This window comes from Ceratotherium simum, chromosome 29 (assembly GCF_057802395.1).
Source record: "Ceratotherium simum simum isolate JZ-2026a chromosome 29, ASM5780239v1, whole genome shotgun sequence".
NCBI classification, from domain to species: domain Eukaryota; kingdom Metazoa; phylum Chordata; class Mammalia; order Perissodactyla; family Rhinocerotidae; genus Ceratotherium; species Ceratotherium simum.
In genome coordinates, this window is record NC_141928.1 from 2,941,629 (window position 1) to 2,968,905 (window position 27,277).

Below are 27,277 nucleotides of genomic sequence, written 5' to 3' on the forward strand. Positions count from 1 at the left end.
AGGGATCAGAGCAATGCAGATGACACGGCATCCCACGTCTTCCTATCGAGTAAGCAAATGTCTTTGTTGAGAATATGGGTTGCTGGCAAGACGTAGTGTGACAGTCACTCTCATCCTCCCAGATGGGAAAGAGGGTGAAGTCGGTCACAGGCACAAAGCTGAGAGGCTCCTGGCCAGGGACCAGGATGAAGCCCTTCCATTCATGAGGACAGTGATCCAGAGGCCCGGTTCCCTGCCTGGTGAGGGCTCGGGCCCGAGATCTCCCTCCCGCCATGGCGTGTGGAAGGACCTGATCAGAGAGGCTCCAGGGCGGCCGCCAGGGCTAGGTGGGCCGCACCTTCATCTCCGACACCTTGTAGCTATAAGAGACTTTCCCAGAACTCCAGGTGACACTTTGGTCGGTGCTCTGGTTGGGGAGGTAGCGGCCGTTCAGGTTGGATGAGTGACAACTGTTGTACCACCAGGCCCCCTTGTACAGCTCTGCACAGTTTGAAGAAGTCAGGTCGTTGTCTTGGTCTTTAGTGGAGAAGAACCGATCCTTGTGGGCTGTCAGAGAATCTCCTGCCCGGGAGGAAACAGGGTGGTGTTGGTGCCAGGAAAGGCCCTGCCATCAGGAGGCCCTGCCCTGCTCCTGCCTCCTGCTCCTAGTTAGGGGCCCCCACACTTGAGAGAGGCAGCTGGGCTCTGGGGATGGAGAGCCTGCCTGGGTGTGGCGGGGAGAGGGAGCAGAAGGTCCATGACCTGCTCCTGGGCCAGCACCCCTTCCCCACAGCGCATGGCCTCCTCCTCCAACCATCACCTGTCTCCTCCCGGCTCCCCCAAGACCGTCAGGACCCGTTCTCTCCCCTGAAGTCCCTCCCTGCCCCTAGCCTGCTCCTCTCCTCTGGGCTTCTTCCTCCATCCCCGGGTCGCCCTGGTGTCCCCGGTGGGGACAGCATGGCCCTCATCTGGGGGCCCCTGCTCCATCTTCAGTCCTGGGCATGAAGCTCACCTCTGGCTCCTGCAGTTTCCCCCCGTGAGCCTCAGCTTTGCCACCTTCAGTATGGGGATGGTGGGCCCTGCCCTGTGCCTCCCTGGGAAGGCTCAAGTGAGGTCAGGTGTGTCGAAGGGGTGCACACACTCGGAGACCCCCATTATCTGATGCCCCCGGGGGTGCCCTGCTCTCTGCAGCTCTGGGGTCAACAGTTAAACAGGATCATGCTGTAGCAGTTCTCAGCGCCTTCAGTGAACAATGGGGGTTCCCAAGAGGATGCTCTATAGGAAAAGCTTCTCCAAATCATGTGACCAGAAAGTCCCTTTGGCAAAGAACATCCCACAGGGCTCGTGTTCCGTGGAACACAGTTTGGGAACAGGGCTCTGAGGCCCTGTGTGATGTGACCGTCCTATTCCAGGTGTCAGCAGGGATGAGGGTCAGGAACCCCAGGCCCCACTCACAGACAGCTCACTGTTCTGCAGACACGGCCCTGTGAGCGGTGACTGATTATGTCCCTGGTCCCCATGCTACACAGAGATGCAGATATTCGTGTCTGTGTTTACAGATGGAGAGGCCGGGGCTCAGAGACAAGAGGCCCCCAGCCCAGGGTCACCCAGGGGAGACAGAGCCAGAAGACCAGGCAGGTTCTCTCTGCTTCCCCAATCTGGCTCTGGAGCCCAGGCCACTCTGCCCCATGCAGACTCTCACCTGCGTTGCCCGTGACAAAATCTCCCAGGATCAGCTTGTACTTCTCTGTCTCGTTCGCTATCTTGAATGACTGGTACTTGGCAAATTGGTGGTTGCCCTGAAAGTCCACAAGGTCTACCCGGAGCTCACTGGTTCCTGTTGGGGAAAGATTTTAAGCTGCCAGCAGAAGAGACCCTCTGCCTCCAGGCATCGCAGGTAGGAATTTGGGTCAGTTTTTAGGTGATGTCTGAACTTGGCATCCAAAGGGAAGTTTCCTCAAGTTCATATAGGAAGTCCTTGATTATATTGGGACTGTGGAAACCCGTGTCCCATGGGCCCTTCTGCTGCACCTGAAGCCCCCTGCTCATGTTCACCTGACGGAAGGCAACAGTACGCTACTTCAACAATACACATTTTCCTGGACCTCACTCACAGCCCGGTGTAGGAACTGCTTTGTCTTTCCTTTTTCTGGGTAGGGTCTGTGCACACTTGAATGGATGTCTTAGGAGAGGGTCATGTGGTTCTGGGGAAGAGGAAAGATGGACAATTTTGCGGTCTCCCCAGGATCAGCGACAAGCTGACACTCTGGGCAGGTAAGCTGGAAAGTAAAGATGCCATCCTCACTCCAGACCCGTGCAGAGTTGGCCTGCTTGGGTGGACAGAGGACCAGGGTGTGAGACAAGACTCTCTTCCCCGAGCTGGCGGCTTTAGGGAAGGAGATATAGTGGGACGTGGAATTAACGCTCGGGGTGGGGCCCGAACCCCGATGGCCTCTCTGTCCCTCCTGTCTGGCGTTCCAAGCTGCCAGGAGCCCATGGTTGGAAGAAGTCTTCTCCCCACAGTCCATCAAGTTCTCCGACCCCCATGTTCTGAGAGATGACGGCAAGGCACGCATCTTCCAGGCTGGCACAGTAACACTTCCTGCTCTCAGAGTTAACCGCCTGGGGGTAGAGGGGCAGGGTCTTCTGTTCCAGGTGGCCCAAGTCTGAGGTCAGGGCGTGTGGATTTCAGGGCCCCGAGACCACCAGAGCTCCCGGCGTTGGCCCTACCCTGGGCAGTCAGGGCGTGGATGTTGTCGTTCCCCAGCCAGAACTCCCCCAGCTGGCTGCCGAAGCCCTGCTTGTACGCGGCCCAGTCTCGGAAGAAGTCCACGGAGCCATCGCTCCTCCGCTGGAAAACCTGAGGAGCACGAGAGGGCTCAGGAGACCGGGGCAGCACAGGGGCACCTCAGCCATACGTGGGAGAGTATTTGTAGTTCACAGAGCATCACGGGCCCACTGCCACCGCATGGCCATGTGGGCCTCATCGCAGACCCCGGGGGCTGTCAGAAGGGTGCCCACATGTGACGAAGGAGGACGTGGAGGCTCAGAGAGGGTAGGCGACAAGCCCAAAGCCACACAGCTGGAGAGTAGTGGGCTCCCTCTCGGCCTCACCCCACGGCCTGGACTCCTTCTCACGTGGCTTCACCACCCCACCAACATTTCTGATTCTCCCCGTCCTCAGTGAAAGGCAGGGGTCAGCCTGGGACTGAGGGGCATAGATAATTTCACGAAGGCCAGAGAGAGAGAATTCTCCTGCCAGGTGTAGAACCTGGTCTGTGAGATTCCCACCTCCGCCCAAGGACACACGGCCATTTCTGAGACCCCGACACTCACGGTCCACCCCCCGCCGTCTGTGTGCATGTCACACAGCACAGTCAGGGGCCGGCAGTCGGGCAGGTAGATGGTGTGCCAGCCACTCAGAGAGTGCCCCCTGGTGAGCAGCTCCTTGCAGCTCCGGGGTCCTGGGGGTGGAACCCGGGAAATGGATGCCAGGACAGGGAGCCCCGGGCAGGGTGGGGGCAGTGGGAGGGGGCGGGGAGGGAGAAGCAGGGACAGTGGGCATCTGCATGGGCGGAGGACTCTGAGGCCCGGGACAGAGCTGTAGCCCCCCAAGGCCACCCAGTTGTGATGGCCAAGCCCAGGCCACCTGGCTGGCCCCACCTCCTGGGCTGCCCCCACCTTAGTCCCTGCGGGGGTGGGAGACCACTGGGTCTTTGGGGTTCACTCTAATATTTCCACGGCATGAGACTAGGAATGTCATTCCTGGTCCTTCTTAAGGGAGGTGACAGGTGGCCAGGCTGACCACTGGCCTGTGCAATTGGCTACTGCAGAGGAAGGGACAGGCAGAGCCTCTGGTCTGCTGGCCTGCATGGGGGCCTGGGTTCAGCCGGGCTCCAGACCAGTGCTCCCAGTAGGTCGGGGCCAGGCTGGCGTAAGGGGCGGGGCCCGTCACCCACCTGTTTGACAATTCTCAGGTTCCCAAGGCTCTCCTGAAGAGGGATAGACAGACAGACAGGCATTGGAGGCGGGAAGTACAACCTCTTGTCCCCCAACACAGAGCAGAAAATAGAACACTTTCTAGCTCTTTCCAGGGTGATCATGGTTACCCTCCAGAAAAGCCACCCTGACCCTGGCTGCCTGGGGTGACTGTGGTCCCTCCTGTGCTCCTGGGGGAAACTGAGTCACTAGGTTTTTATTAATTGCCCACTTCTCTGGCTGCCCTGTGCCAAAGAGAGGGGGCCTCCTCTGCAGGGTCCAGAACAGCCTGTCTCTGTTGGTGGACATGGGATTAAGGGGGGCTACTATTTGGGGTCTGGACATCATACGAGCATTTTACATATTTAGACACGGTGTGCAATTGAACCTGGGGTTTTGGAGTGTAAATATTCTCAGGTTAAATGAGGGATGATTCGGGGGGCTGCATTTCTTGGTGCACAGTTCTCTGATTTTTCTGAATATTTTGCAAGGAAATACACCAGAAAATATTTTATAAATTATATATAAGCCAATAAATATATAATATTCATATACATATTTATATTTACATATATATTATGTATTTACATCTCTGAACAGAGGTTTTGCTAATACTGTCTGCCACTTCTGGCTGACCTTAGATTTTTAAACATTGCCTCATATTTACAACAACTTCAGGAGCAGAATTCAGGAGCGGGCAGGACAGGGTCCTGCTCAGGGGTCTGAGGCCCAGGCAGGAGAGATGGGGCTGGGACCAGCTTGGAGGGGTGTGTGGACCCCCATCCCACAACCCCCAGGCCACCTCCACCTTAGAGGAGGGAACTGGCCTCCCATCCCCCCAGCCAATGCTCCAAGCACTGGAACCTCGCCTTCTGGACAATGTCGGCCAAGTCACCCTGGGCCAGCAGAATGGGCTCACCTTTCTCTCCACGAGTGCCCTTCTCCCCTTGGTCTCCTGGAGAGAGAGAGAGGGGTCAGCACAGCCCCCCACAGGGACATGACACGGCTCAGGCCCAAAATGCCCGGTCAGCCAGAGAAGAACTCATCCTGTCCCCAAACTCCTCCCGTGGCTGGAGTGAGGTCAGAGGCGGGGGGCAGGTAAAGGGGTAGAGCGACCCCTGCTCTGATGGCCAAGATTCTTCAGAAATCAGTGCTGGGTTGTGGTGGGAGTTCCCGCCCTGGGCAACTTGGGCTCTCTGCCCACAGACCCAGGCCCAGGTTGAGGTGCGTGTCCTGTTTGGGGCCGGGGTTGGCGTCTTAGAAATGACACATATGACAGCCCAGAAGCGCCCTCCCCTCTTTTCCCGCGGCCAGGTCTGGCGGTCCTGCTTAGGGGTCTTCACGCGTCATCAGGCTGTCACCTTTGTACCCAGGTGGTCCTGTCTTCCCGGGAGCTCTGGAGGGGCCTTGTTCTCCTGCAAATCCCAGCACACATCATTGAGCAAGACTCCCAGACCCAGGGACCTGAAAACCCGCCTTGGGAATCACTGCCTCTGGTGGTCTTGTTGAGGTGGCAACCCTGGGTCGGACCCTCAGGAACCAGAAGGAAGGGGACCTTGGACCAGGGTAGAAGCCAGGACCTGGAGACCAGGAGTGCCTCCCAGAGAACCAGGGGTTCGAGTCCCAGCCCTCCCTTCACGGGTGGGAGGACAGGGGAACATTTCCTATTTTCCATGGCCACAGCGTCCCCATTGGAAGTCGATCCCTGGGGACTTCCAGCCCCAGAGTTCAGGGGAGACTACAGAGGGACACAGAAGTCCATTCTTGCTGGTGTCCACATATCAGGGGCAGGTCTGGGCTAGAAACCACATTTTCTGCCAAAATACACACACTGAGAGCTCATTGGGTAATTAAGAGACCAGTTCCCTCTATGGGAATTTCAGAAGCCCCGCTGGGCCTGGGCGGTCGGCTTCTGGTACTGGCTCCGAGCAGGGACGAGACCCAAGCTCCCGACCTGGGAACCGAGGGGGGTGTTGCCCAACTTGAGGTCTCGTTTGAGAAGAGCAAGAACTCAGTGCACCCCCCAACCCAGAGCACGTACCTCTCCCTCCAGTGGCGCCTGTCTCTCCCTTGGGCCCCGTGGCCCCGGGCATCCCCGGGCAGCCCCGGAGAATGGTGAGCTTGTCGGAGCCCTCCAGACCCACCAACTTCACCTCTGCGGAGAAGCACAAAGTGCCAGTCAGGGCGCTCGTCCTGGGCCTGAGGGCCCCACAGAGCCGGCGACAGGCTGCCCTATCTGAGGGCATCTGCCCCGCAGTGACCTCGGGCCTGGGCAGATGGCCATGGCCAGCGTCACCTGCCTCAGCTGGACAGTCAGCCTGGCAGCGAGGCTCTCCCGCCTCTGCTGGGCGCTGGTCAGGTGGGGAGGTGACGCAGGGCAGAGCCCTGGCCTCGGAGTCCGCCCTGCCCGAGGGGAACCCAGCCCCTCAGTGCTGTGTGTCCCCGGGCAAGTCACTCCACCCCTCTGGGCTTCTGTCCCCTGGGCTGCCAAGAGGGACAGGAGTAGGCTGTGGAGAGGATTAGACCAGACGATGCAAATTTAACAAATCTTAGTGTAATTCACAGCATTTAAGAAGAGCTTCATAAAAGTGGGTACTTCCAATGAATAATACCAATAAATATTTATAAGAAACGTGGGGAATTGGGGTCAACATAGCATTTTCACCCTCAGACCTTGGGCCTGTGACCCAGGGATTCCTGAGCTGGAAGGGGTCCCTGTAGGTCCCCTGGAGAGGGGACGTGTTTGACCCAAGGACAAGAGCGAGCTCCGGCCGAACTGGAACCAGGGATTTATTTACTTTTTGAAAAAATATTTTAATTGTGCTTTTTATAAAACTAAAACATCCTCCTGAGAGACAACTTAGAATATATGGAACAAAGCGATGCCTCGCTGGGGACAGGGGCACCTGCCCGTCTTTTGTACATTGGTCCATCCTCACCCGGTCCTCACTGGTCAGAACCGACGCAGATTTCATTTTTTTAATTTGCTTAAATTTTGCTCATTAACAAAGAATACTTGGAAACTTTAGACAAGTTAGAAAGTAAGACACATTTAGGAAAGAATAGTAACTCATCTATGTTACCAGCGAAGAGGCCCGTGTGTGTATGTTTCCTTCCTCGCTCATTCCAGGCCTTTCTCTGCAGTAAGGTAGTATAGGTGATTTTACCCGGTCCCGCCTAACCGTGCTATAACCGTAGTGCCCACTAAGACCCTCGGAAGCTGCGCCTATTCCTGGATTAGGTCGACACCCTCCAGTGAGGTCAAGAAGCCAGAACCTTCCCCCAGGGTGGGGTGGGGTGGGGTGGGGTGGAGCCACAGGTGAGAGCCACTGGGCAAGGGAAGGAGGTCCAGAGCCCGTGGTGACAATGTCACCTAGCTGTACCACCTCAGGGACACCGTGGGAACTGCCTGTCCCTAGGGCCTGACAGACCCCAGACCAAAGGTCCTACAGCGCTGGGTGTGAGGTCTCTGGCCGTCTCCCAGAACGAGAGACAACGGCATGAAATCCGACCCGGCGGCACCCTCCATGCCCTCTGCCCCCGCGTACAACCTGTGGAAGAGACTCTGATGAGTGCCCTCCACAGGGACTCTGGGCCCAGAGGAGTCTGAGGTCCCCCTGCAGACAGTCCAGGTCAGGGTTTGGGCCTAGCCAGTCTGATTTCGGAGTAACGCCCACACCCTCTGGGTTAGGTTGCATGGATTTCCTTTGCTTCAGTCTCCGCTTTTGAAAAAGGATGCTGAAACACGCCACAACAAAAGGACGATTGCGCAGGGTTCAGCACAGGGCCTGGTACTATAAGTGGTCAGTGAGCAGAGGCTGTCAGCCTTCAGACCTGATCGTTGTCAGGTCCTACACGCCTGGCGTCTGACTCACCGGGACAGTTGTCGGCAATCAAGGCCACGATGCACAGGATGGCCACGGCCAGGACAGTGAGCTCTGTGGCCGCGGCCGCTCTGCTCCCCTCCATTGCTCTGGGCTTTGTTGCTGAAGGGGCTCCTCCGCTCTTATAGGGCTGCGGCCACCCACTGTAACCTCTGGCTCTATTTCCCATCCCCAGTGGGGACGGTCACTTCCTCCTTCAGGCTTGTGGCACCCACTGGAGGTGGAGACAGCCTCAGAGAATGTTCTTTTCCAGGGCCCCACATCCTGCTTAATGAGCGTCCTACTCAGATGCTTCCTCTGTAATGGGCCTCACTTCCCCTCAGCAAGGACACTTTGTTCCCAGCGAAAGGCTCCCCAAGGCCCTGCGTGGGGAAGGGCCAACCTGCCTGCTTGTGTCTTTAGGTAAAGCCCAGCCACGCCCCTCATTACCCAGCTCTGCCTGGACAACACCCTGAGGCCTTCCCAGGACGGCAGCCTTCGCAGAACCAGCGCCTGAGGGATTCATTTGCGTTTAATGAGCTTCAAGTCTACAGAAGTTTAGAACCTTCCCCAGGGGAGGTTGGTCTAGGATGGTTAGAGAGGTGGGGAGAGGAGAAGAGAGTGTCTGCAGGTGGAGATTTCCCCGGGCCGGTGTGCAGGGGCTTGGCCTCTGACCACCGTGCACCCACAGTGGGAGAGGAGTGGGGGTCGCCAGACCAGGAGCATCACAGACGGGGTGGTGCCCTGGCCTGTTGACAAGGGCCAGTCCAGCCAGAACTGCAAAGAGAGCACACTGGGAATGAGGCTGCAGCGGCTTTAGGCTGGGGTGGCGCAGAGTGGAGGAGGAGACGGCATTAAATCGTCCCCAGGAGCCATTTGACTCCCACCCCAGGAAGGGAAGAGGCTGAATAAGCCTTCTCAATGCTTTTTCCACATCTTAGAGAAGAGCTGAATCCTGAAGCAAGCTCTCACCCTGGGTCGAGTCCAGGCAGAGACAGAGGTGGCAGGTCTGTGCCCCCAAACCCACCTGCCTGCGGCCCCTGTACAGGTATGGTGTTAGAATCACGACCCTGAGTCAGACACCATCATGTGAGAGTCTAGGTTCCCTGGGAGACATTTCAGTGTCCATGAGCAGTGTGGGCCAAAAATACAGCTGTTCAAAGGCCTTTACCTTACAGGGGAGGAAATAATCCTCCCTCTGCCCGCAGAGTTCTGAGCTGAGACCCTTGTACCGTGAGATGGATTAACAAGAGAGAAACAAAGAAGTGTATTAACACGCCAACCTCGTGCACACATGGGAGATGCCAGGGGAAATGAGTAACTCCCCGTGGAGGCTCAGAATTCAGGACTAAATACCATCTTGATAGGGGAAGGGGAGGGTGCAGGCCTCTTACGGGAGAGGACATGGCTTTAGGAGGGGTGGCTGGGCCTTGGAAGAACAGATGGAGGTGTGATAGTTGGTGACAGTGTGTCTGGGTGTGGTGTGGACTTCTAGACTCTTCTCCTGTGACGAGTTGGTCTTCTGGTTCATGAAACTCCTGGGAGAGGATGATACCTGAGCTCCTTTCAGAGGATCAGTCTTTAGGCAGATGAGGGAGTTCGGAGGAAGCTTCTTCCTGCATCTGCTGTTTTCCAAGTGCCTAAGCTCACAACAGTCAATATACCAAAGCGGCATATCTTGGGGTGGTGTGTTCTGCTACCCTCAACTCGAACTTCTCATGACCCGGGGAGGGGCCACACCCCATCATGGGGTGAAGTGGGCTGGGAGAGGCAGGATCCCTAGGCATGTGCGGAACCCAGGGATGTGGCCTCCCTTGTGGACCTTCTCTGAAAGTTGGGGGCAGGCAAACACACGTGGGACCCCTCAGAGCTGAGGCTGGAAGCCACCACATCCTGCCTGGATCCCGTGGTCCTTAGCAGTCTGAACTGTGTGAGCGGGGATTGGCCTTCTACGGTATGAGGGTGGGAGCTTCCCACTGAGCGTGGACAGGTAGAGATACTAAAATTGACAGTATCACTATCTCAGCACAAAGAAATCTGTGTCAATTTGGCATTGTGAGTATGGGCAATATTTATGAGAATTTGGCCTATTAGAGTAACAACCTAATAATCCAATTAAAAACATGAACTTGAGTAGTGGAATGAGTTAGTGATTTTACGTGGAAATCTTGCTGTGTTTGTGTAAACACGGGCCCTCTAGGATCAGTTCACTGACTCCATCTTATCAACAGAGTAATTAAGAGTGGTTTTTCAGGAGCTGAGACCCCTTGTCCAGTTGAGGCTGGTTGAGACCACCAGCCCATCAGCTGGGCCTGTGCAAATGCCAGATAAGTGATCTTTTTGATGTTAAGGAGCTAAAAACTCCACCCTCAGTCATGGTAATGCCGCCATTTTGTGAACATGCATCCTACGAAGAGGCGTGGAGCTTGACTGCGCTTGTGAAGATTATCCATGACCTCAATGACCTCATTCTCCTCACCTCCAATCATCTATCTCCACACTTCAGACTGCTCCGCCCTTCATCCCACAAATTGTGCCCTAAGCCTTGGATCTGGCAGACGGATCTGAGAGCACATGGCCCTGTCTCCTTGCAGACCAATCTCTCAAAAAACCTGATTTCTTTTCCCAAAAGCTGATGCCGTAGTAATCGGCTTTTTTAATGCACATTAGGCAAGAGAACCTCATTTTTGTGCAATAACATTTATAGTTTTGGAGCAGTTCAGAGACCCCTAGGTTCATCACAGTTTTATGTTTACATTATAAGATTTCTAAAATCTAGCTTATACTCAGAAATTTTGTTAAAGATAGACAACTGAAAAGCTAAAACACAAAGTTGAATATATTCATTTTGTAAATGCAATTAAAATGTTTAAAGCTGTTAAATGAAGTAAGTCGGTGAATGGACCAAGCATCATAGGCCCTTTATAAATAGAGTGACTAAAACTTCCCTATGTATAGAATAAGGTTATGCACCAAACATAAAGGCTTAAGGAAGCCCTGGACTTTTCAAGTTGTAATTTTAATAAATGAACAAATTACATTTGAATTAATTTAAAATATAGTCACATGCTGAGTAATATTCTCTGTGCAAGAAAGGAAATACAATGTAGGTATAAAACACCATGAAGGAAAAACAAACGCACATCGCAAGATTCAGGTACTGTTCACAGCTGTGCCTTTGAGGGCATCTCCTGTTAGCAATGGGGAAACTGAGGCCCAGGGAAGGAAGGAGGCTGCCTGGGGGCCATGCAGCCTGTTAGTGATGAGCAGGCTTAGAGCTGGGCTCCCCAGAGGTCCATAGAATGCCCACGCCCTTGCCCCCTGCCTCCCTTCCATCCTCCTCCTCACTCTGGCTCCTGGTGCAGGTCCCCACCCCCAAGGTGAGGGGCTTAGATAGCCATGCTCAGGCTCCTGGTCCAGTGCTCTCCCACCGCACAACCCTTACCTGTCTACCCTTGCACAGGAATCAGACATTCCCAGCTCCCCTGGGGAGGTTCCCCGCTAGAGCTGACAGGTCGTGCACACGGTAAGGGAAGGATCGACTGAGGGACGATGACCAAAAATTAAAGCCCTGCCATCGGCTGCCTTGCACCTGGGGGGCTATCCTTGCTTCAGAATTTCATAATTCTGTGACTGTTGAAACTCTATAAGCATTCTCTGGGCCAATACACAGGGGACTCGGCTTCCAATTTTACTGGCTTCCCAAGTAAGAGAGAAGAGGGGTGTTGAATAAGCATCTGCGATGTGCCAGGCACTGGGCCGTGCCCCGTGACACAGTGGGAAACACAGCAGGCAGGTCCCTGCATTCTTGGCACCTGTTCTGTTGAGGGAAGACAGGAAATGAACAAGTAGACACAAATCGTTAATAATAATATGATATGATGTGATATAATTTGAGAAAGCAATGTGCACTACAAAGCAAATATAAGCAGAGTGTATTATTCATAGTTAATCAGACTGAAATAGGTAAAACCTGAAATCTCTGTGACTTCACATGTAGTAGTCATAACAGTCCAACATGGGTGCTCCCTGCCGGCCCCTCTTCTCCCAGCAGGGACTCCAGGACCCTCAACTCCTCCAGCATGTGTCTGCCTCCTTCCACAAGTGGCTCTTCTCCTGAGCGTCATCTTCACTCCAGTCAACGCGAGCAGAACAGGGATCAGGCCTGGTGGTGCTGTGCCTCCTGTTCTCTCACCCATTTTCCTTTGGCCAGCCCTGTACTGCGGCCCTGCCTGACCACCAGGGACACTGGGGAAGGCAGCCTGTGTGTGACTCCAGGGAGGGAAACAGGTGTTGCTGAGCACACAGGACAATGGGCGGAAGCTATTCAGAGTGCATTGTTCAAGGTAACTCTTTGTGTAGTGCATGTTTTTCCACTCATTAACTTTCATCCTTGTGGAGGAGGTCATGGAGAGGACGTGACCACTGGCAGACCTGCCAGCCGGACCTGCGCAATCAGGTACTCCTTACCCTGTGCTTGGAATGGGCACTCTGCCCACTGTTCCCTCAGTGGGAGCTATTCCAAGGATGCAGCCTTGAGAGAGTAAGGTGTTGCTGAGACCATCTGGATGGCACACGTGGCTGATCCCAGGTAAGGCTTCTAGATAAACTTTTAAGATTCTGTTGGGCAAGTATGGAGATCTACTTGCCCTATGGCTGCCCAAGACAAGCCTTGTAAATAAGTTCCCTTGATTATTACACCCGCCACCTACCAATCTGGAGTGGCCTGATTCTTTCTTCCGTCTCTTCCTACCCTCCCTACCCTCACAATTGGTGAGCCAGCCAGGAGACTGAAGAAGTGGGCCTTGAGAAAGAGGCAACCATGGGAAAAATGGGTGGCCACTGGTCATTGACTGCTTAGGCCATTGACCTCTATGTGGGGAGGGGTGTCCCGTATGTTAGATGCTTGTGGACTGCAACGTGAATCCGGGGATGCCCCCAAAATGCCGGCTGCTTGAATGCGCTTGTTTGGGAAACTGTGCATAGTGCACTGCGACAAAGAAGGGAAATGCATGGCTGCACAGGGGGCTGGCCTCCACTGTGGGCAGTTCGGCTGGCCACCGATGCCCAGCTAGAGGCTGAAGCTACATTTGGAAAGTTGGAAGAAGAGCTGAGTTATAGAAGGATGAGTGGTGTCCACTACTCTGCTAGCTTCAAGGCTGGCAGACAAGGTGGGAGAGCAGAATAATAAGTTAGAGACTCTAGCATGCCATTTTGCAAAGCTAGGAGGGCAGAAGCTGCTGCAGATTAGGGTCTGAGTGATTGTGACAAAGCCTGATTAGGATGCTAGAGGTGGGACCTCCTGGAAAGTGAGGAGGAGAAAGGGGAGGATGTTGTGGTGATTGACATGAAATGGACAGAGTGCCCCAAGCAGCCTGACCCCTAATACAAAGGGAAATTCTTTTTTTCCTTTGGTGAGGAAGATCAGCCCTGGGCTAACATCCGTGCCCATCTTCCTCTACTTTATATGGAATGCCCGCCACAGCATGGCTTGATAAGCGGTGCATAGGTCTGTGCCTGGGATCCAAACCTGTGAACCCTGGGCTGCCGAAGAGGAGTGTGCTAACTTAACTGCTACGCCACTGGGCCAGCCTACAGATGGAAATTTTAAATAGCAATTACCCTAGAAATACACCCCGAAACTCCTAGGAGAAAACTTTCATTCTTTCTCTGTCCCTTGAAGTTGTAAATATTATTGTGTCTTTGAAATGTATACACCCCAGGAGATAACAAAAACACTGTCCACAGAGACTGGAGGGAAAAAAGGGAGATGAGGCTTTTCAAAATACAGACTGCTGTAGAAGCTCAATGGCCCAAAATCTAGTCCACAGCCTTCAAAAGATTACTCATCAAGGGCAGATACATATCTTAAAAATTTTCTCTATAAATATTAGTAAAAAGCTTTAGCCATGAGAGTGAGTAAACTTAACTTGTTCCATCTGCCAGAGACACATTTGGATTCAACTGTTTTATAAGCTAGTGAGTTGTACTTGATCCGCAGCTAAAGTTTTGGAATGAAAGGTATGGGGTCTCTGTTTGTGTCTATCTGTATCTTTATGTATGTCTATGGATATATGCTATGTATATGTGATGTTTTTCTACCCGCAGAGGGCGTTGCCAAAATTATTTTGTAAAAGAGCTCTATTTGATTGGATTAAAGAAAAAATATAAGCTTTAGTATCAATAATATACTCATGTAATAAAACTGAAACTTCATCTTTCTTTCCTCTGCTAAAAGGACAAAGTTTTCTTGGACTATTGTTCTGTTCTTGATAAAATTGTGAAAGGTTTTTTGCTACCTTTTAAGTAATCTGCCTAGAAAACAAAGATTCTATGTTTTATCAAAATAATTTCCTGTGCATCATGTTGTCTTTATCAGCTCTTTGATTACTTAAGAAAACTGAGTCTTCTCTATGAAAAGAGCTAGGGGTTTTTACAACTATGTAACTTTCTGTATTTGCCTGGGAAGTCTTCAATTGTCACTTTGCTGAAATAGATAACTAAGTATTGTTTCACAGTGACCTATGATCCTTTTTAATCAAGTATTTTAAACCTTTTGATGTTTTTGACAAACTTTCCCAAAATCAAATTCTAAATGAAGTCTTGTTGACCTTGAACTAATTTTGGGATTTTCCAGAGGGCCCCTAGAGCATCTCAAAAGATGTGTTCTCTCTCCTTATAACAGAGAGATGATAAACTAATCAGGCTCATTTGATATGTTAAATTTCATGGGAAGCATGGTCAAATAAGAAGTGACGCTAAACTTTCTTTAGGGTGTATTTGTATGAAATTTCTAAAAACCTGGTATGTCCTAGTATAATGTTACCAGCCATAATTTTCAAATGTATGTCACAGAAATAACTAAATTTGTCAATTGCATTATAACGAACTCTCCTCAGATCTTTAACCACGGCCATTTTAAAGCCTTTTGTCATTTACAGACGGTTATTGTTATACTCTGATGCTTTTGCAAACGTGTTTCTGCAAAAGTGCTTTGTCTTCAAGGAGATTCATGGAAAGGCTCTGACAAGTACAGGTTTCTGATGACTAAGATCAATTGGCCTTCATGTGGGAGGGGCAATAATGCCCCTTTCAAGTGCTTCCCCAAGGCTACCTGCACAGCCTCACTGCATGTCATGGCACAGTAGCCCAAGACCTGTCCCTGTTCTCCTTCCCCGCGTCCGTAAATGGGCCCATTGCATTGATACAATGTCGACATGTGACGACTTGCCTCTGCTGCAGGACACTCTGCAGACTTTGCTGGAACATCTGAAAGGGAGAGGATGGGTGGTGAACTCACAGAAAATTCAAGGCCCAGGCCCCACCCTAAAGTTTTTGGGAGTCATTTGGTTGGGTAAGATGTATGTTATTCCAGAAGCTGTGATTGATAAGGTGCAAGCCTGTCCAAACTCTAGTAACATGAAAGAGATGGAAACCTTTTTAGGGATTTTGGGGTTTTGGAGGACTTTTATTCCCCACCTGGCACAGTTCCTCTGTCCCTTACAGCACCTAGTAAAGAAAGGGCACATGTGAGACTAGGGATCAGAGCAGCAAGCTGCCTTTGAGAAGGCAAAAATACTAGTGAAGAGATTAAAGCTCCGGCATCTCCCAAGCAGGGCTGCCATTTGAGTTAGATGTGTCTGTGACTCTGGAAGGGATGGATCAGGTACCGGGGCAGAGACAACAGGAGGAGAGAGTATCCCTAGGATTTTGATTCCAGCTCTGGAAGGGGGCAGAAACCCAATATACCACCAGAGAGCAACAGCTCCTAGCAGTGTAGATAACACTGCTCTAGGTAGAGGCTCTCACAAAGTAAGGGCATATCATGGTAAGCAATTCCCTTCCAATCAAGGGGTGTGCTGAGAATACATTCCATTGACCCACCTCTTCCACGGCTCAAACTCCCACTTGGACTAAGTGGCAAGACTGTTTACAGCAGAGGAGCACCCTGTCCACCAGCACACTGTCTCCAGAAACGTGGGTGCTACTAGGCCCTGTAGAGTAGGTAGATGCTCCCCATGCCCCCACCTCTATTCCAAAGGTGGTCCCTGCAGCCTGTAGAGAGGGAGTGTGGGAAATTCCCGCTGATGCCTGGTATACAGATGCCTGGAAGGAGAACGAGCCACAGCAGCCAGTGGGCTGAACTCAGAGTGGTTTGGCTGGTGGTTGTTCATGAGCCCTGGCCATTAACCCTTTGCACTGACGGTTGGGCTATTATAAAGAGATCCAAGCCCTATGGCTTGGACAATGGGAAGCTCAGGGGTGGATGATCATGAGTAAGCCCTTGAGGGGGGGTCAGGATATGTGGAAAGACATTTGGGTCCACCTGCCAGAGCCTGAGGCAGTCCACACTGTCTTCCACGTCCCAGTTCATAAGGCGCTGACATGCGCTGGCAATCAGGAAGCTGTTGCCCCAGCCTGGGTGCCAGCCCCAGCACCTGACCCTTCAGTAGATGTAGGAGATTGGGTGCATAGGAAGAGTGGCCACCGCAGTGCCCGGGTGGGATGGTGTATTGCCAAGGACGCCGATTGCCCTTGAAATACAGTGACTTGGTTGATGCAGTCACAGTACGCCTGTGTGTTCTAAACAACACCCAAGGCAACTGCCAAAGGAATCCAGGGCCATCCATCTGAGTTCCCAACCAGTGAGGGAGTAGCATTGGCCCCCTCCTTCCGAGTGAGGGTTCTAAATATACCTTGGTTTGTGTGGACACTGCCTCTGGTTTGACCCAACCTTCTTCCTGTCAAACCACAGACCAGGCTGCCACCTTTAGGGGATCAGAGAAGCTGAGTACTATGCACAGATTCCCTTATCAAATAGACAGTGTACGGGGGTCACATTTCAAAGGCCGTGATGTGCAAGACAGACAAAAGAACATGACATTGATGGAGGTTCCGTCTCCCCCATAACCCACAGGCAGCAGGGTTGGTAGAAAGGAAGAATGGAATATCAAAGCAGCAGATTAAATTACTGACAGGGAAAACCACCTTGGCTGGGTGGACTAAAGTACATCCCAGGCTTTAATGCATTTGAGTGATCGACCAGTAGGGCCTGTTGCCCCATGTGCTAGACTGGGGACCCCTGCACCCAACACCATAAAGGTGTGGCAGCCACGGGACACAGCCATGGCCCCAACTCTCACCGTGGATCACCGTGCTCTGCTGTTGAGAACACCAAGCCCCTCACACCTGGGAGAGGCATTATCTGCTGGAATTTGCCATGAGATGTCCCACCAGGATGGGTGAGTTGCTTTGCACCCCTGGGTGAGGGGGAGCTACTCAATTCACACTGGGATCCAGTTGTCCTGTGGCCAAGCTGGACCTGTGGAAATGCACTATACCTGGAATGGAACACACTGACAGTGAAGAAGGTGGGGTCCTCTTCTGGCATATTCCACCCCCAGATTCTCTCCTCATGCCTGACAGTACTGCCTCCCCTGGCCAACATGTATGGGGTACACAACCAGGTCAAGTTCCTAAAGCTGCCAACCTCCCTCTACCCAAGGCCAGATGGGCACATTCTGTTTTTCACTGGTACCATCATTTGGCTGCCATCTTTGTTCCCTCCATTGGCCTGGAGGATGTCATAGCACACATAGAAGCCCTCACTAAATTCACCCAGCAAGCCTTAAACAATAGCCGACAAAGCTTGTCCCCACCAAACATTGAAATCTCTAATGAGAAAAGCTGTCCTCCAAAATAGGATGACCTTGGACACTGTCACTGCCTTACAAGGAGGTACCTGTGCCATTATCCAAACAGTGTTGTGTGTTCACACCCGATGAGTCGGCTAAAGTATCATCTTTATTAAATCCTATGAGGACACAAGTGAACACCCTGAGGGACCCAGCCCCCTGCCTGGGGGACTTGGTAAATCAGTGGTTCAGATCAAGGGGATCTCAGTGGAAAAAAATTGTTACTTATTTGGGGAATCATTATCTTAATCTGTGTTTTCTCTGGCATGTGTCTGTATCGTTGCTGTGGCATCTGCCTCCCAGGCAGCCAGGTAGCTGCCAAACAAGACGCCTCCATGCTGGTGAAACCCCACGCCGACCACACTGCAGAGTGCATTGCAGAAGGAGGGGGCATGTGAGAGTGTGAGAGCCGGTCACAAGGCATGGAGTGTTGGAGGAGGTACTCAAGAGGATGTGACCCTAGTTGACCTGAGAGCTGGACTTGGGCAATCGGAGGCTCCTCACCCCATCCCCTGTCCTTGGAATGTACTCTGCCTACCATTCCCACAGTGGGAGCTGTTCCAAGGAGGTAGCCTTGAGAGAGTAAGGTGTTGTCGAGACCATCTGGACAGTAGACGTGACTGAACCCCGGTAAGGTCTCCGTATAAATTTTAAGATTCTGGCAGGTGGGTGCGGAGAACTACTTGTCTTGCAGCGTCCAAGACAAGCCTCATAAATAACTTCCCCTGCTTGTTACACCTGCCACCGACCCATCTGGAGTGGTCTGTCACTTTCTTCGGTCTCTCCCTGCCCTCCGTGTACGGGGGCCAGTTTGCGAACCAACACTCCCATAGTTAGAGTCTTTTAAATAGTCCTAACCATTAAGGCCTCTCAGTCTAGTGGTTTCTAGTTTTAAAATGAATTTGAGAAAGTCCCAAAGGGTAGCAAGATTCTTGCACTGTCAAACATGTCAGTTCCCAACATATGCCTGGGAATTGGCCTTCTCCCCAGTCTACGTGATATCCATTTGTCAATTGAAGGAAAAAAAAAAAAAAAGCAGGATGTTTTGTTTATGTGGCTTTTGTTGAAGTATTTACTCCGGGGACATTACTGGAAAGTGAAACTTTCCTGGCTGGGGCACAAAAACAGACCCCACTGTCCAGAGAGGCTGGTGGGTCGTCACACCCAGCCTGGGTCGAGCAAGGCTGTCCCGCAAATCTTCCCAGCCTGCAGGCCACAAGCGTGAGACGAGCCCCAGCTCCCACCAGCCCCTGTCAGCTTCTTTGGGCTCAGTGAGTGATAAGAATGGCCGCAGAACTGGGCCAAAAGGTGGGGTCTTCCAGGCCTTGGGACCTACTGGAGACCCGGCCACGCTGGGGTCTCAGGCTGTGTTCCTGCGCGGGTTTATCCAGAGGAATTCTGTTGGTGGAGCAACATCCCTTCTCACGCTGCGGGCAGGTCAGGATGGGGCTGCGGGGCACGTGGGGAGAGGGGCCCGTGGTGAAGTAAGCCAGTCCTTCTCATCCCCCGGCCCACTGCTCAGAGACAAACATCCACCACATCGGGGTCTGCGGGCCCCGTGCGCCGTCCTCAGGGCTGGGTGTGGTAGTGTGCCGAGTCCTGCCACGCGTCGTCAGGCTCTGCTCTCTCCTGGTTCCACGTTTCCACGTTACCACGTTTGGATACCAGCACTTCTAAATCGTATCCATTTGAGGTGCTTGTCACCCCTTTGCCGGGTGCCAGTGTCTGGCACAGAGCAGGCAGTCAATACATTGTCATTGAGTGATGAATGAATGAATGCTTGGTGGCAGAACTTTTGGGGGCGGAAGGGGGAGGTTAGGGCAAGGAAGGCAGACTGGGGGGGGCATGCTTCCTGCAGGAGTTCTTCCCCCAAGGATAAGCCCCCAGAGCTGACACTGCCCCTTCCTCCCTCCCTCCTCACCCCTAAGAAGACGGGGGACTCTCCCAGCAGGACGGGTGATGAACCGGCTCTCCTGGGCTCAGCCACTGCTCAGCCACCAGCCTGTCCTGGACGAAGAGATATGTAGGATGCCAGCCCTCCTGGGCCCCAGCTGGGGGGGTCGGCTGAGACAGACAGGCGTCTCCATGCCCATCTTCTCTCCAAATGGAGGCACTGCCCCAAGGCAGGCTGGGATCAGGCTCAGCTCCTGGAGGCCAAGGGCCCTGGCAGATATGGAGGGACACCTGCAACCCTGGCTCTGCAGAGACAGAGGCCTCTTGGCAAAGCCCCCTGGCCCCTACACCAAGCTGGTGTGCACACACGTCTTCCTTCTTTCTTCCCTCCCTCCGTGCCTTCCTTCCCTCCCTCCTTGCTCTCTGCCACTCCAAGGACACCCTAGGATGGAGGGCAGCAGTGCTAAGGCGGACTGCGGACGTCTTTTCCAACACGGCAATCTTGCGTTAACTCCAGCTCCAGGTGGCGAACAATGACCTCCTTTCTCTTTGTGGAGACGTGTTCTCCCTCCTCCAGGAAGGCCCCGCAGCCGTCCAGGGATGCTGCAACAGACAGCTATCGCCCAGCCCCTGGGGACGGTTCCACGCACACTCTCATCCAGGCCCCCCAAGACAGACTCTGTGAGCTGCCGATACGCACCCCCTCCGCAGCCGAGCCCTGGGCTGGGCCACCGTCATTTCCAAGACTGGGAGCAAAGGCCAGGTGGCGTGTCTCAACTGACTTCTGCAGAAGTCCCAGCCCGGTGTGGGCGGCTCTCGATGCTTGGCGACGAGTCATCGGGGACATGACAGTGGGTGCAGGGGAATGAGGGCCCTGGGGCCAGGAGAGCATCGCAGGGGGTCCAGCCTCTCTGCTCCAACCTCCGGGGATGCACACGTGCATCCAGGCTGTGGGCTGTGCAGGCACCTTTGGGCTCTTGTCCTCCAGCCCAGCCTACGGGCAGGCGCTTTCATTAGCCACGTTTCAAGGATGAGGAAAGATGCCCAGAGAAGTGGGGGGCTCTGCAGGGCCTTGCCCCAGGTGGGTCTCACTCAGGACCCCACGGTCTCAATTGCTACCCTCCCCCCTCCCCTTTCCGGGGTCTCAGTCTGCTCACCTTTGAGGTTGAGTTCACAGCACCTGCCTCCAAGGAGGCGGAGGCCGGCCTCTCCTCTCCCCAGGCCTCCCTGCCCACAGCCGCGGGGCACTGCTCCTAGAATGGCTCCAGGGCCTGACGGCCACGGAGTCCTCCGGGCCAGGCTGGCAGCCCTCTCTGCAGGACGCCTCTCTCAGAAAGGTCGGCCTGCTGGAGTTCAGCTGGCTCCCTGTGCCGGCGACTCAGGCCCACAGCTCGCACCCTCCGGCCTACCTCTCCATCCCTCCCAACTTCACTGCAGCAGCCGTCAGACCTGATCAGCTTTGACGGGAGAGCCACACCTTAGAGGTTCTAAGCATTTATTAGGTGCCGCTGTGATCCATGCCAAGGTTTTAAGCAATGGACGCGCCGCTCACACCCGCGATAGCTCACACCCGCGATAGCTCACACCCGCGATAGCTCACACCCGCGATAGCTCACACCCGCGATAGCTGAGGTTTGATTGGCATCTGTCCCTCAAAACATTTCTCAATGTGATATTGAGAAACGGTTGGTTGTCCCTTACGGCCCTGAAAGTCCTGGCATCTGTGACTCGGTTCCCTTTCATTCCTGGCCGGTCCGTCCAGAGCTTCTCTCTTCCGCGTAACGCCTTGCCGAGCGCAGTCAAGAGCAGCCAGCCTGCGTCACATCCTTCTGGCTCCGACCTCTTCCCCCGGGCTCCCCGTGATCAGCTCACCACCTGCCTGCAAGCTCCCACAGGTGGCAGACGACAATCTGACCAAATGCTTTGCCCCGGTGACAGGGACAAGCGAGGACGGCTCCAGCTCCCACCCCCTGACATCAGCGGCACTGCCGCCGTTCACGTCGTGGTTGTTGTCAAAGCAGCTCCTAGTTCCAGTTTCACTGTGCTAGCTCGCTCGGATCGCCGAGGCCAGCAGATCTCAGCCCTGAGCCTGCTCCGGAATGCCCTGGAGGCCTTGCCAAAACGCAGATTACGGGCGTCCCCCGCAGTGTGGGACTCAGCAGGTCCACAGAGGGGGGCCCAGGAATTTGCATCTCGTTACGATGACGCCGTTGCTGCTGCAGGGACCACACCTTGACAACCACTGCTCTAGGCTGTGCTGCAGTAACCAACAACCCTGCTATCAGTGGCGTAAAGCAACAAAAACGTTTCTCGCTCACGCCACCTGCAAGTTCAGAGCAGGTTGGCGGGGACTCCCTCTGGGAGCCCGCTGGGGATGCAGCTGCTCTGTGGGACATGGCGGGGACGCACAAGAGGGAACCACTGCTTCAGAGTGGAAGAGGCACGCGTCACTTCTGCTCAGGGTCATTGGCTGGGACGAGCCCCACGCCCCACCCAGTCCCACAAGGGGCCTGGAAGCACCATCCCCCTATGCGGCTGGACAGCAGAGAGAACATGGCTCCCCAGGGTGCCAACTGCCCAGGGTGAGAGTGAGCCCCACACACCGTCAGCATCTGGACGCCCAAGAGTGGTGGAAACTCCTCCAGGAAGCCTCTCCGGCTGGCGCCTGACCACGTCCTAACGCACCCCAGGGAACAGCTCTGTCCGCAGGCAGGCCGGCTGCCACTGCTTCCCAGGGAAGTGTTCCCTGGGAGGACGGCCCAGGCGATGCCTTCCTTCCTGTCTCTGTGACCACTGCCAGGGATTGAGAGCTTCCACTGTCCTGTGATTGGGTTCACACATGGGCTCACTGCAGGCTGATAAATAAACGGCAAGCAATAGAACATATTGGAGCATATGAGGAAGCCGTTTGTAAAACTAATTCGGCCTGACCTTGTTTTTCCAAAAGGGGCCTGTAGCCTCTGAACATTCATTGTGCATCTGCTTTAAGCAATTAACATGTCCCAAAGACAAGAACAAATGTCCGTAAGATAAGGATGCATCTTCCCCCACACTGGCATTTCCTTAAGGATAAGCATTTCTCCCTGGGCTAGGATTTGATTGCTGCGTTCATCCTGTGACCACCCAGCTCGAGACAACAGACCTGCCACCAGTAGCACCCATGGAGACAGCAGACCTGCTACCTGCTGTGTCCATCAATCGCTGTGCCGCTGGGGTAATCTGGCAGGGCAATCTCGTGACTATTGTAAAAGGGACATTGCAATCCTATGTGATACATGCTCTTTGACGGTACATAAACGCTCTGTTCACTCCACTTCTTTCGTGCCCTTCCTTCCTTGGGGAAGGAAGGCCCCGGGCTATATCGTCCTCAAATTTGGCTCATAATAAACTCATCCCAATTTTTGATTTATAGATTGATTATGGATTATTTGCGTCGACAAGGGGAAGGCCCTGGTCACACTTAAGAAGACAGCCAATCACATCTGTTCACGGTGGAAACAGTAAACTCGATTTATTGAAAAACTATTACAATTATTCCTCTGTTTACACAGGTTTAAAATATTTTAAAACACCCTTTCCTGCACATTACAGTTAAAACTTAGGAATATGTCTATTGGATTTTTGGGAAATGTACAAGAGGTCATCCGACATTCTCTTTTAAAGGGCCTAATGTCCTAGAATCTTTTTACCATAGGTTTTCTGTTTACTGTTTTCTTTTTCTTTTCTTTCCACATGTGTCCAATTATATATATTAGGAGGAAAAAAATAAAATTACGCCAAAAGAATTTCTGCAAATATAAGAAGTAATTTTATTGCAATATACCGTAGCTAAGTGGTTTGGGGAGAACGGGACACGTTTTGACTTCAGTACAAATTGCAACAGCTTTGAGGGGACCAACGGAGAAAGAAGACAGAAGAGGAGGAGAACTCAGAGGGGTGAGAATCAAAACAGAATCACATGACCTAGACAAAACCCACAGGGCACCGGGGCATCCTCGGATATGGCTTTTCTTTTGAAGAGATGAAGGTTAAAGTCGTTGGCACACGCTGGCATCCTGGTTGGAGAGAATCTCGAAGCCAGACTTTCTTTGGCAAGAACAAGACGTAGTTTCCACGGGAATGAGGGAAATCCTTGTGGGTGGTGTTGCTCCTGGGTTGCTTTGCTGTGGTTTCCTGAGCTGGAACCACGTTCCGACGGGGTGGGGTGGGTGGAGGGCAGCACCAGTACTGTGACTTGTCACAGCTCCTCCCGAGGGCCCTGGGGACCCAACTTGCTTCTCCCGTCGTGGAAGGAAAGGGCATCGCACCAGGGCAGCTTTTCACAGTAAAGGGTTGGCCTTTCCTTGTTGGCCCCTCGGTTCCTCCGCCCACAGAGGGCAGCCCCTTGCCCTCGCTCAAGGAGAAGGAACAATTCCCAGATGGAGCCAGGCCGGCCCCGAGCTCCAGGGTGGCTGAGACCCGAGCCCAGGATGTTTGCAGATGGAAATCCAAATTGTTTACATGGGAAAGAAGCGCTGCTGGTAGCCCCCGAGAGACTCCGAGTTCATTGCACATTTCTCTGTCTGCTGAAGCCACGTCCAAGGCAGCCCAGCACACGCGGCCTCAGTTCAGTTCTTGGAACAAACACAGAAATTAGCACCACAAACATTCAGCCACCGAATACAACCTGCCATTGTTACACCATGGACAACGCGGGAAGCGTCTTTGTACTTTGTGTGTGTGTGTTTTCAAATCACAGAAGGGCGACCTAATACTGGTGATGGGCTTTGAGGCGGCCTCACCGCAATCTAGGGGTGCAAGAGCGAGTGGGCCGGTGGGAAGGAAGGCGACGTGCATTTATCTTAACGTCCTTGGTAAAAACCTGGATCGAGAAAGGTGGGAGAATGAGGCACGGCCAGGTACCCCCAGTGTCGCCTTCAAGGAGATCTTAAAACAGATAGCACCACAAAAGAGAAATGTAAAAATAAGCACCAATTTTCATTTAATTATCATCTACAGAAAATGCGGGGTCCCTGCCCTGGACATTCTCCCATCAGGCGCTGCAGGAAGACAAATGGAAAAAGGAAGCAATTAAAATTAATTTAAGCCTGCGTTTTCATCTAAGTGCATGTAGAAAAGGCAAAGTACAAAATCCTTTTTTTCCTCCCCATTAAAAAAAAAAATATCCAGAGCTAATCAAAAAGTTGTCTGTAAAGGGGCACTGGCGCTTGCTTTTTAAGTGGCGGCGTGAATTCTTGCTGCCCTGGGTAAATTTCCAATTTGCTGCATGTTCTCCACCACGGTGGGGTGGGGCTCCCCCTTTCGAGGCAGAACTGGACTGCACCCCAGAGTGGACGCCATGGCCCATTCTCCCAGTGGGCCTGAGGCTGGGTTTACATGCATGATTGAAAGTCAGGGACACTGAACATTTATGACAATACAATACAAATATTTACTTAAAACTGACAAAAACAAAAGCACCTTTAATCCATCGGAAAGGCACAAGCAGAATGACATTTGGCCTGTGAATGGATCATGTTGAGAATGAGGCCCTGGCAGGGTGGATGACGTTTACAAGGCTTGCCTCAGAACATTTTTTTGAAGGTCAGGGGAAACACACATCTTCAAGTTGAACTGAAAAAAAAAAGTGATCTCCAAGTACTGCAGCCCCACCCCCGGCCCCTCGAACACTCCATGAACGCGACGGGCAAGCTCGGGGCCAAGAAGTGCGGCCCCGTTCCTTCCCTGTGGAGTGCGGTGTAGACGGAACGGAACGGGGCGGCATTCGGGGCGGAGCTGCTGTGGGACGTCTAGGTCATGTGATTCGGCTCCGGGGTGGGGGACACGGCTCGTTCCCTTTGCTCTCTCTGGGTTGGGGGTCTGGCACGGCGCGGTGCCGAGGCGCAGACGAGGGCGGGGGAGGGACGAGGGGCCTTCACTGTCCAGGACACCCACAGACGGCGTGCTGAGGTCACGAGGTTGCTCTTGGGGGCCGGGTTCGCGGCTCCTAGCCCAGGAAGCAAGCCGGCCCCACTTCAAATCCGAATTTCTGTGACGCTTCTCCGAAGTCGTTGAACATTATGTCCACGATGGGTACTTGCTCCACCTTGGGGGTGTCGATCTCCACCACGGTCTTCTGATACCCTTTTCTTGTCTGGGGAGGGGAGAGAGGGGACATCGGTAAGAACGGGGGCGGGGGGGGGCTCTCGGGATAACCGATCACCAAGCACACCCCACCCAGCGTGTGATGAGCCACGGAGGCCACGGGTTGGCCCCCGTTCCTTTGGGCCGGTGGGAGGAGAAGATGTGCCAGACCAGAGCAGGCAGCTCCTCCCCACGACGTCCCATTTCATCCTCCCACAGGGGCTGAGACAGAGCGGCCGCAGCCCACTGGAGCCCACTCCCCGCCGCCAGCTGGGACACCTCCTATCTCACCACAGGGATTTACCCAAAGAAGCCCCGCCAGGACCGTGGGCTCCACTGCAAGGTCCAAATCGGGGCTCCTTGTGCAAAAATTAAGAATTCCAAGATAGCACCGCTGTTGCCGGCCTGCCCTTGGCAATCAGCAGGCGGGATCACACTCAGAAGTAAGAGGGTTCCATGTTCACAAGTGCGAGAAGAGGGGGGAACCCTACACCACCTACTCCACAGGAGTCCTGGGTAAACTGAGGCACAGAGGGCCAGGGATAGCACAGGGAAGAACGTCTCATTTCGCCCTCAGCTCAACCCTGGGGGCAGGACGCAAGCCCCACCTTACTGACTAGGGGAGTGAGTCTCAGAAAGGTGACAGAACTGTCCCAGGAGAGGTGTCCTTGTGCCCCTGCCAGGCCATGTCTCCCAGAATATGGGGAGTGAAGGTGCAAGACTGCCCTGGTCTGGAAAGCCCCCCAACCTTGGCTCTGAGCGGTCAGGACACTTGTGAGGCTAAATCGGCCCCGCCCTCCCACCAACTGCCCCCAAGACGGGGGTCTCTGATGTCGGCGATCGTGAATGGTCATAGACGCCCACCTGCCCACCTGTCCTGGACAAGCGGCTCTCTCCCCTTCACCAGAGGCCAGAGCTGCACCCTCAGCTGGATCTGGCCCCCGGGAGGGTCTCCCTCCACCACCCAATCCCTGGTAACGGGAGGATGGAGGGAGGAGGGCAGCACCTCTCGGGGCCTCCTCCCCTCCTGCAGAGTGGGGTCAGAGCATCCCTCTTGGGGACCTGGATGATCCATGAAGCACCTAGAACTGTGCCCGGCATGCGAGAAGCATTTGGTAAGCTGAGTTTCAATGAAGCAACTTCCACTCTCTGGGTGGCTGTCTCCACAGCGGCCCCAGGACCCCACCTCGGGTATCACACTGGAGTGACCCCCTGCCGCACCGCCCAGGGTCGTGACCAACAGGAGTCAGCAGAAGGGTGCTGTGTCACATCCGAGATTAAGTTACGATGCAGCTTCCGTCTTGGCCCCCCCCAGCCCTCTCTCTCTAGGATCTCTCCTCCGGGGAAGTCACCTCTGGAGAGGCCAGGAGGTGAGGAAGAGCCTCAAGAATGTGTCACTGAAGCAGACCTTCCAGCCCCAGGCTGGCCCTCGGATGACAGCAGCCTGGCTGCCTCATGACACCCTGTTGGGGACTAAACGTTTGCGTCCCCAAATCCAGACGATGAGGTCTCACCCCCAATGGGAGGGTCTTGGGAGGCGGGGCCTTCAGGAGGCTATTAGGTTGTGAGGGTGGAGCCTCGAGGACAGCATCAGTGTCCTATAGGAAGCAGCTGGAAAGCCAGCTCTCTCTCTGCGCCGTGTGGGGACACAGCGAGAAGTCGGAGAGGGCCCCCCAAGAACCCGCCGGGCCGGCAGCCTCATCTCGGACGTCCAGCCTTCAGAACTGTCAGAAATAAATGTCTGTT

At 53.7% G+C, this 27,277-nt stretch overlaps 2 protein-coding genes across 4 annotated transcripts in view; both read right to left on the reverse strand.

Moving 5' to 3' along the window:
- Positions 1-322: 322 nt before the first annotated feature.
- Positions 323-7,926, reverse strand: LOC101387118 (ficolin-2-like). Its single transcript, XM_014782307.2, has 9 exons — positions 7,833-7,926; positions 5,999-6,112; positions 5,319-5,372; positions 4,877-4,912; positions 3,939-3,971; positions 3,316-3,443; positions 2,710-2,839; positions 1,682-1,816; positions 323-561 (listed from the first exon to the last, which is right to left on the reverse strand). Exons 1-9 carry the CDS (start codon positions 7,924-7,926, stop codon positions 323-325), a joined length of 963 nt encoding a protein of 320 aa, XP_014637793.2.
- A 14,967-nt stretch (positions 7,927-22,893) lies between these two features.
- Positions 22,894-27,277, reverse strand: part of COL5A1 (collagen type V alpha 1 chain) — a 172,514-nt gene continuing 168,130 nt past the window's right edge. For all 3 annotated transcript variants that reach the window (XM_087418824.1, XM_087418823.1, XM_087418822.1), the window contains one exon: positions 22,894-25,541. In XM_087418824.1, coding sequence (XP_087274950.1) covers positions 25,395-25,541 — 147 coding nt within the window. In that variant the 3' untranslated portion in view covers positions 22,894-25,394. The remainder of the gene's footprint in view (positions 25,542-27,277) is intronic.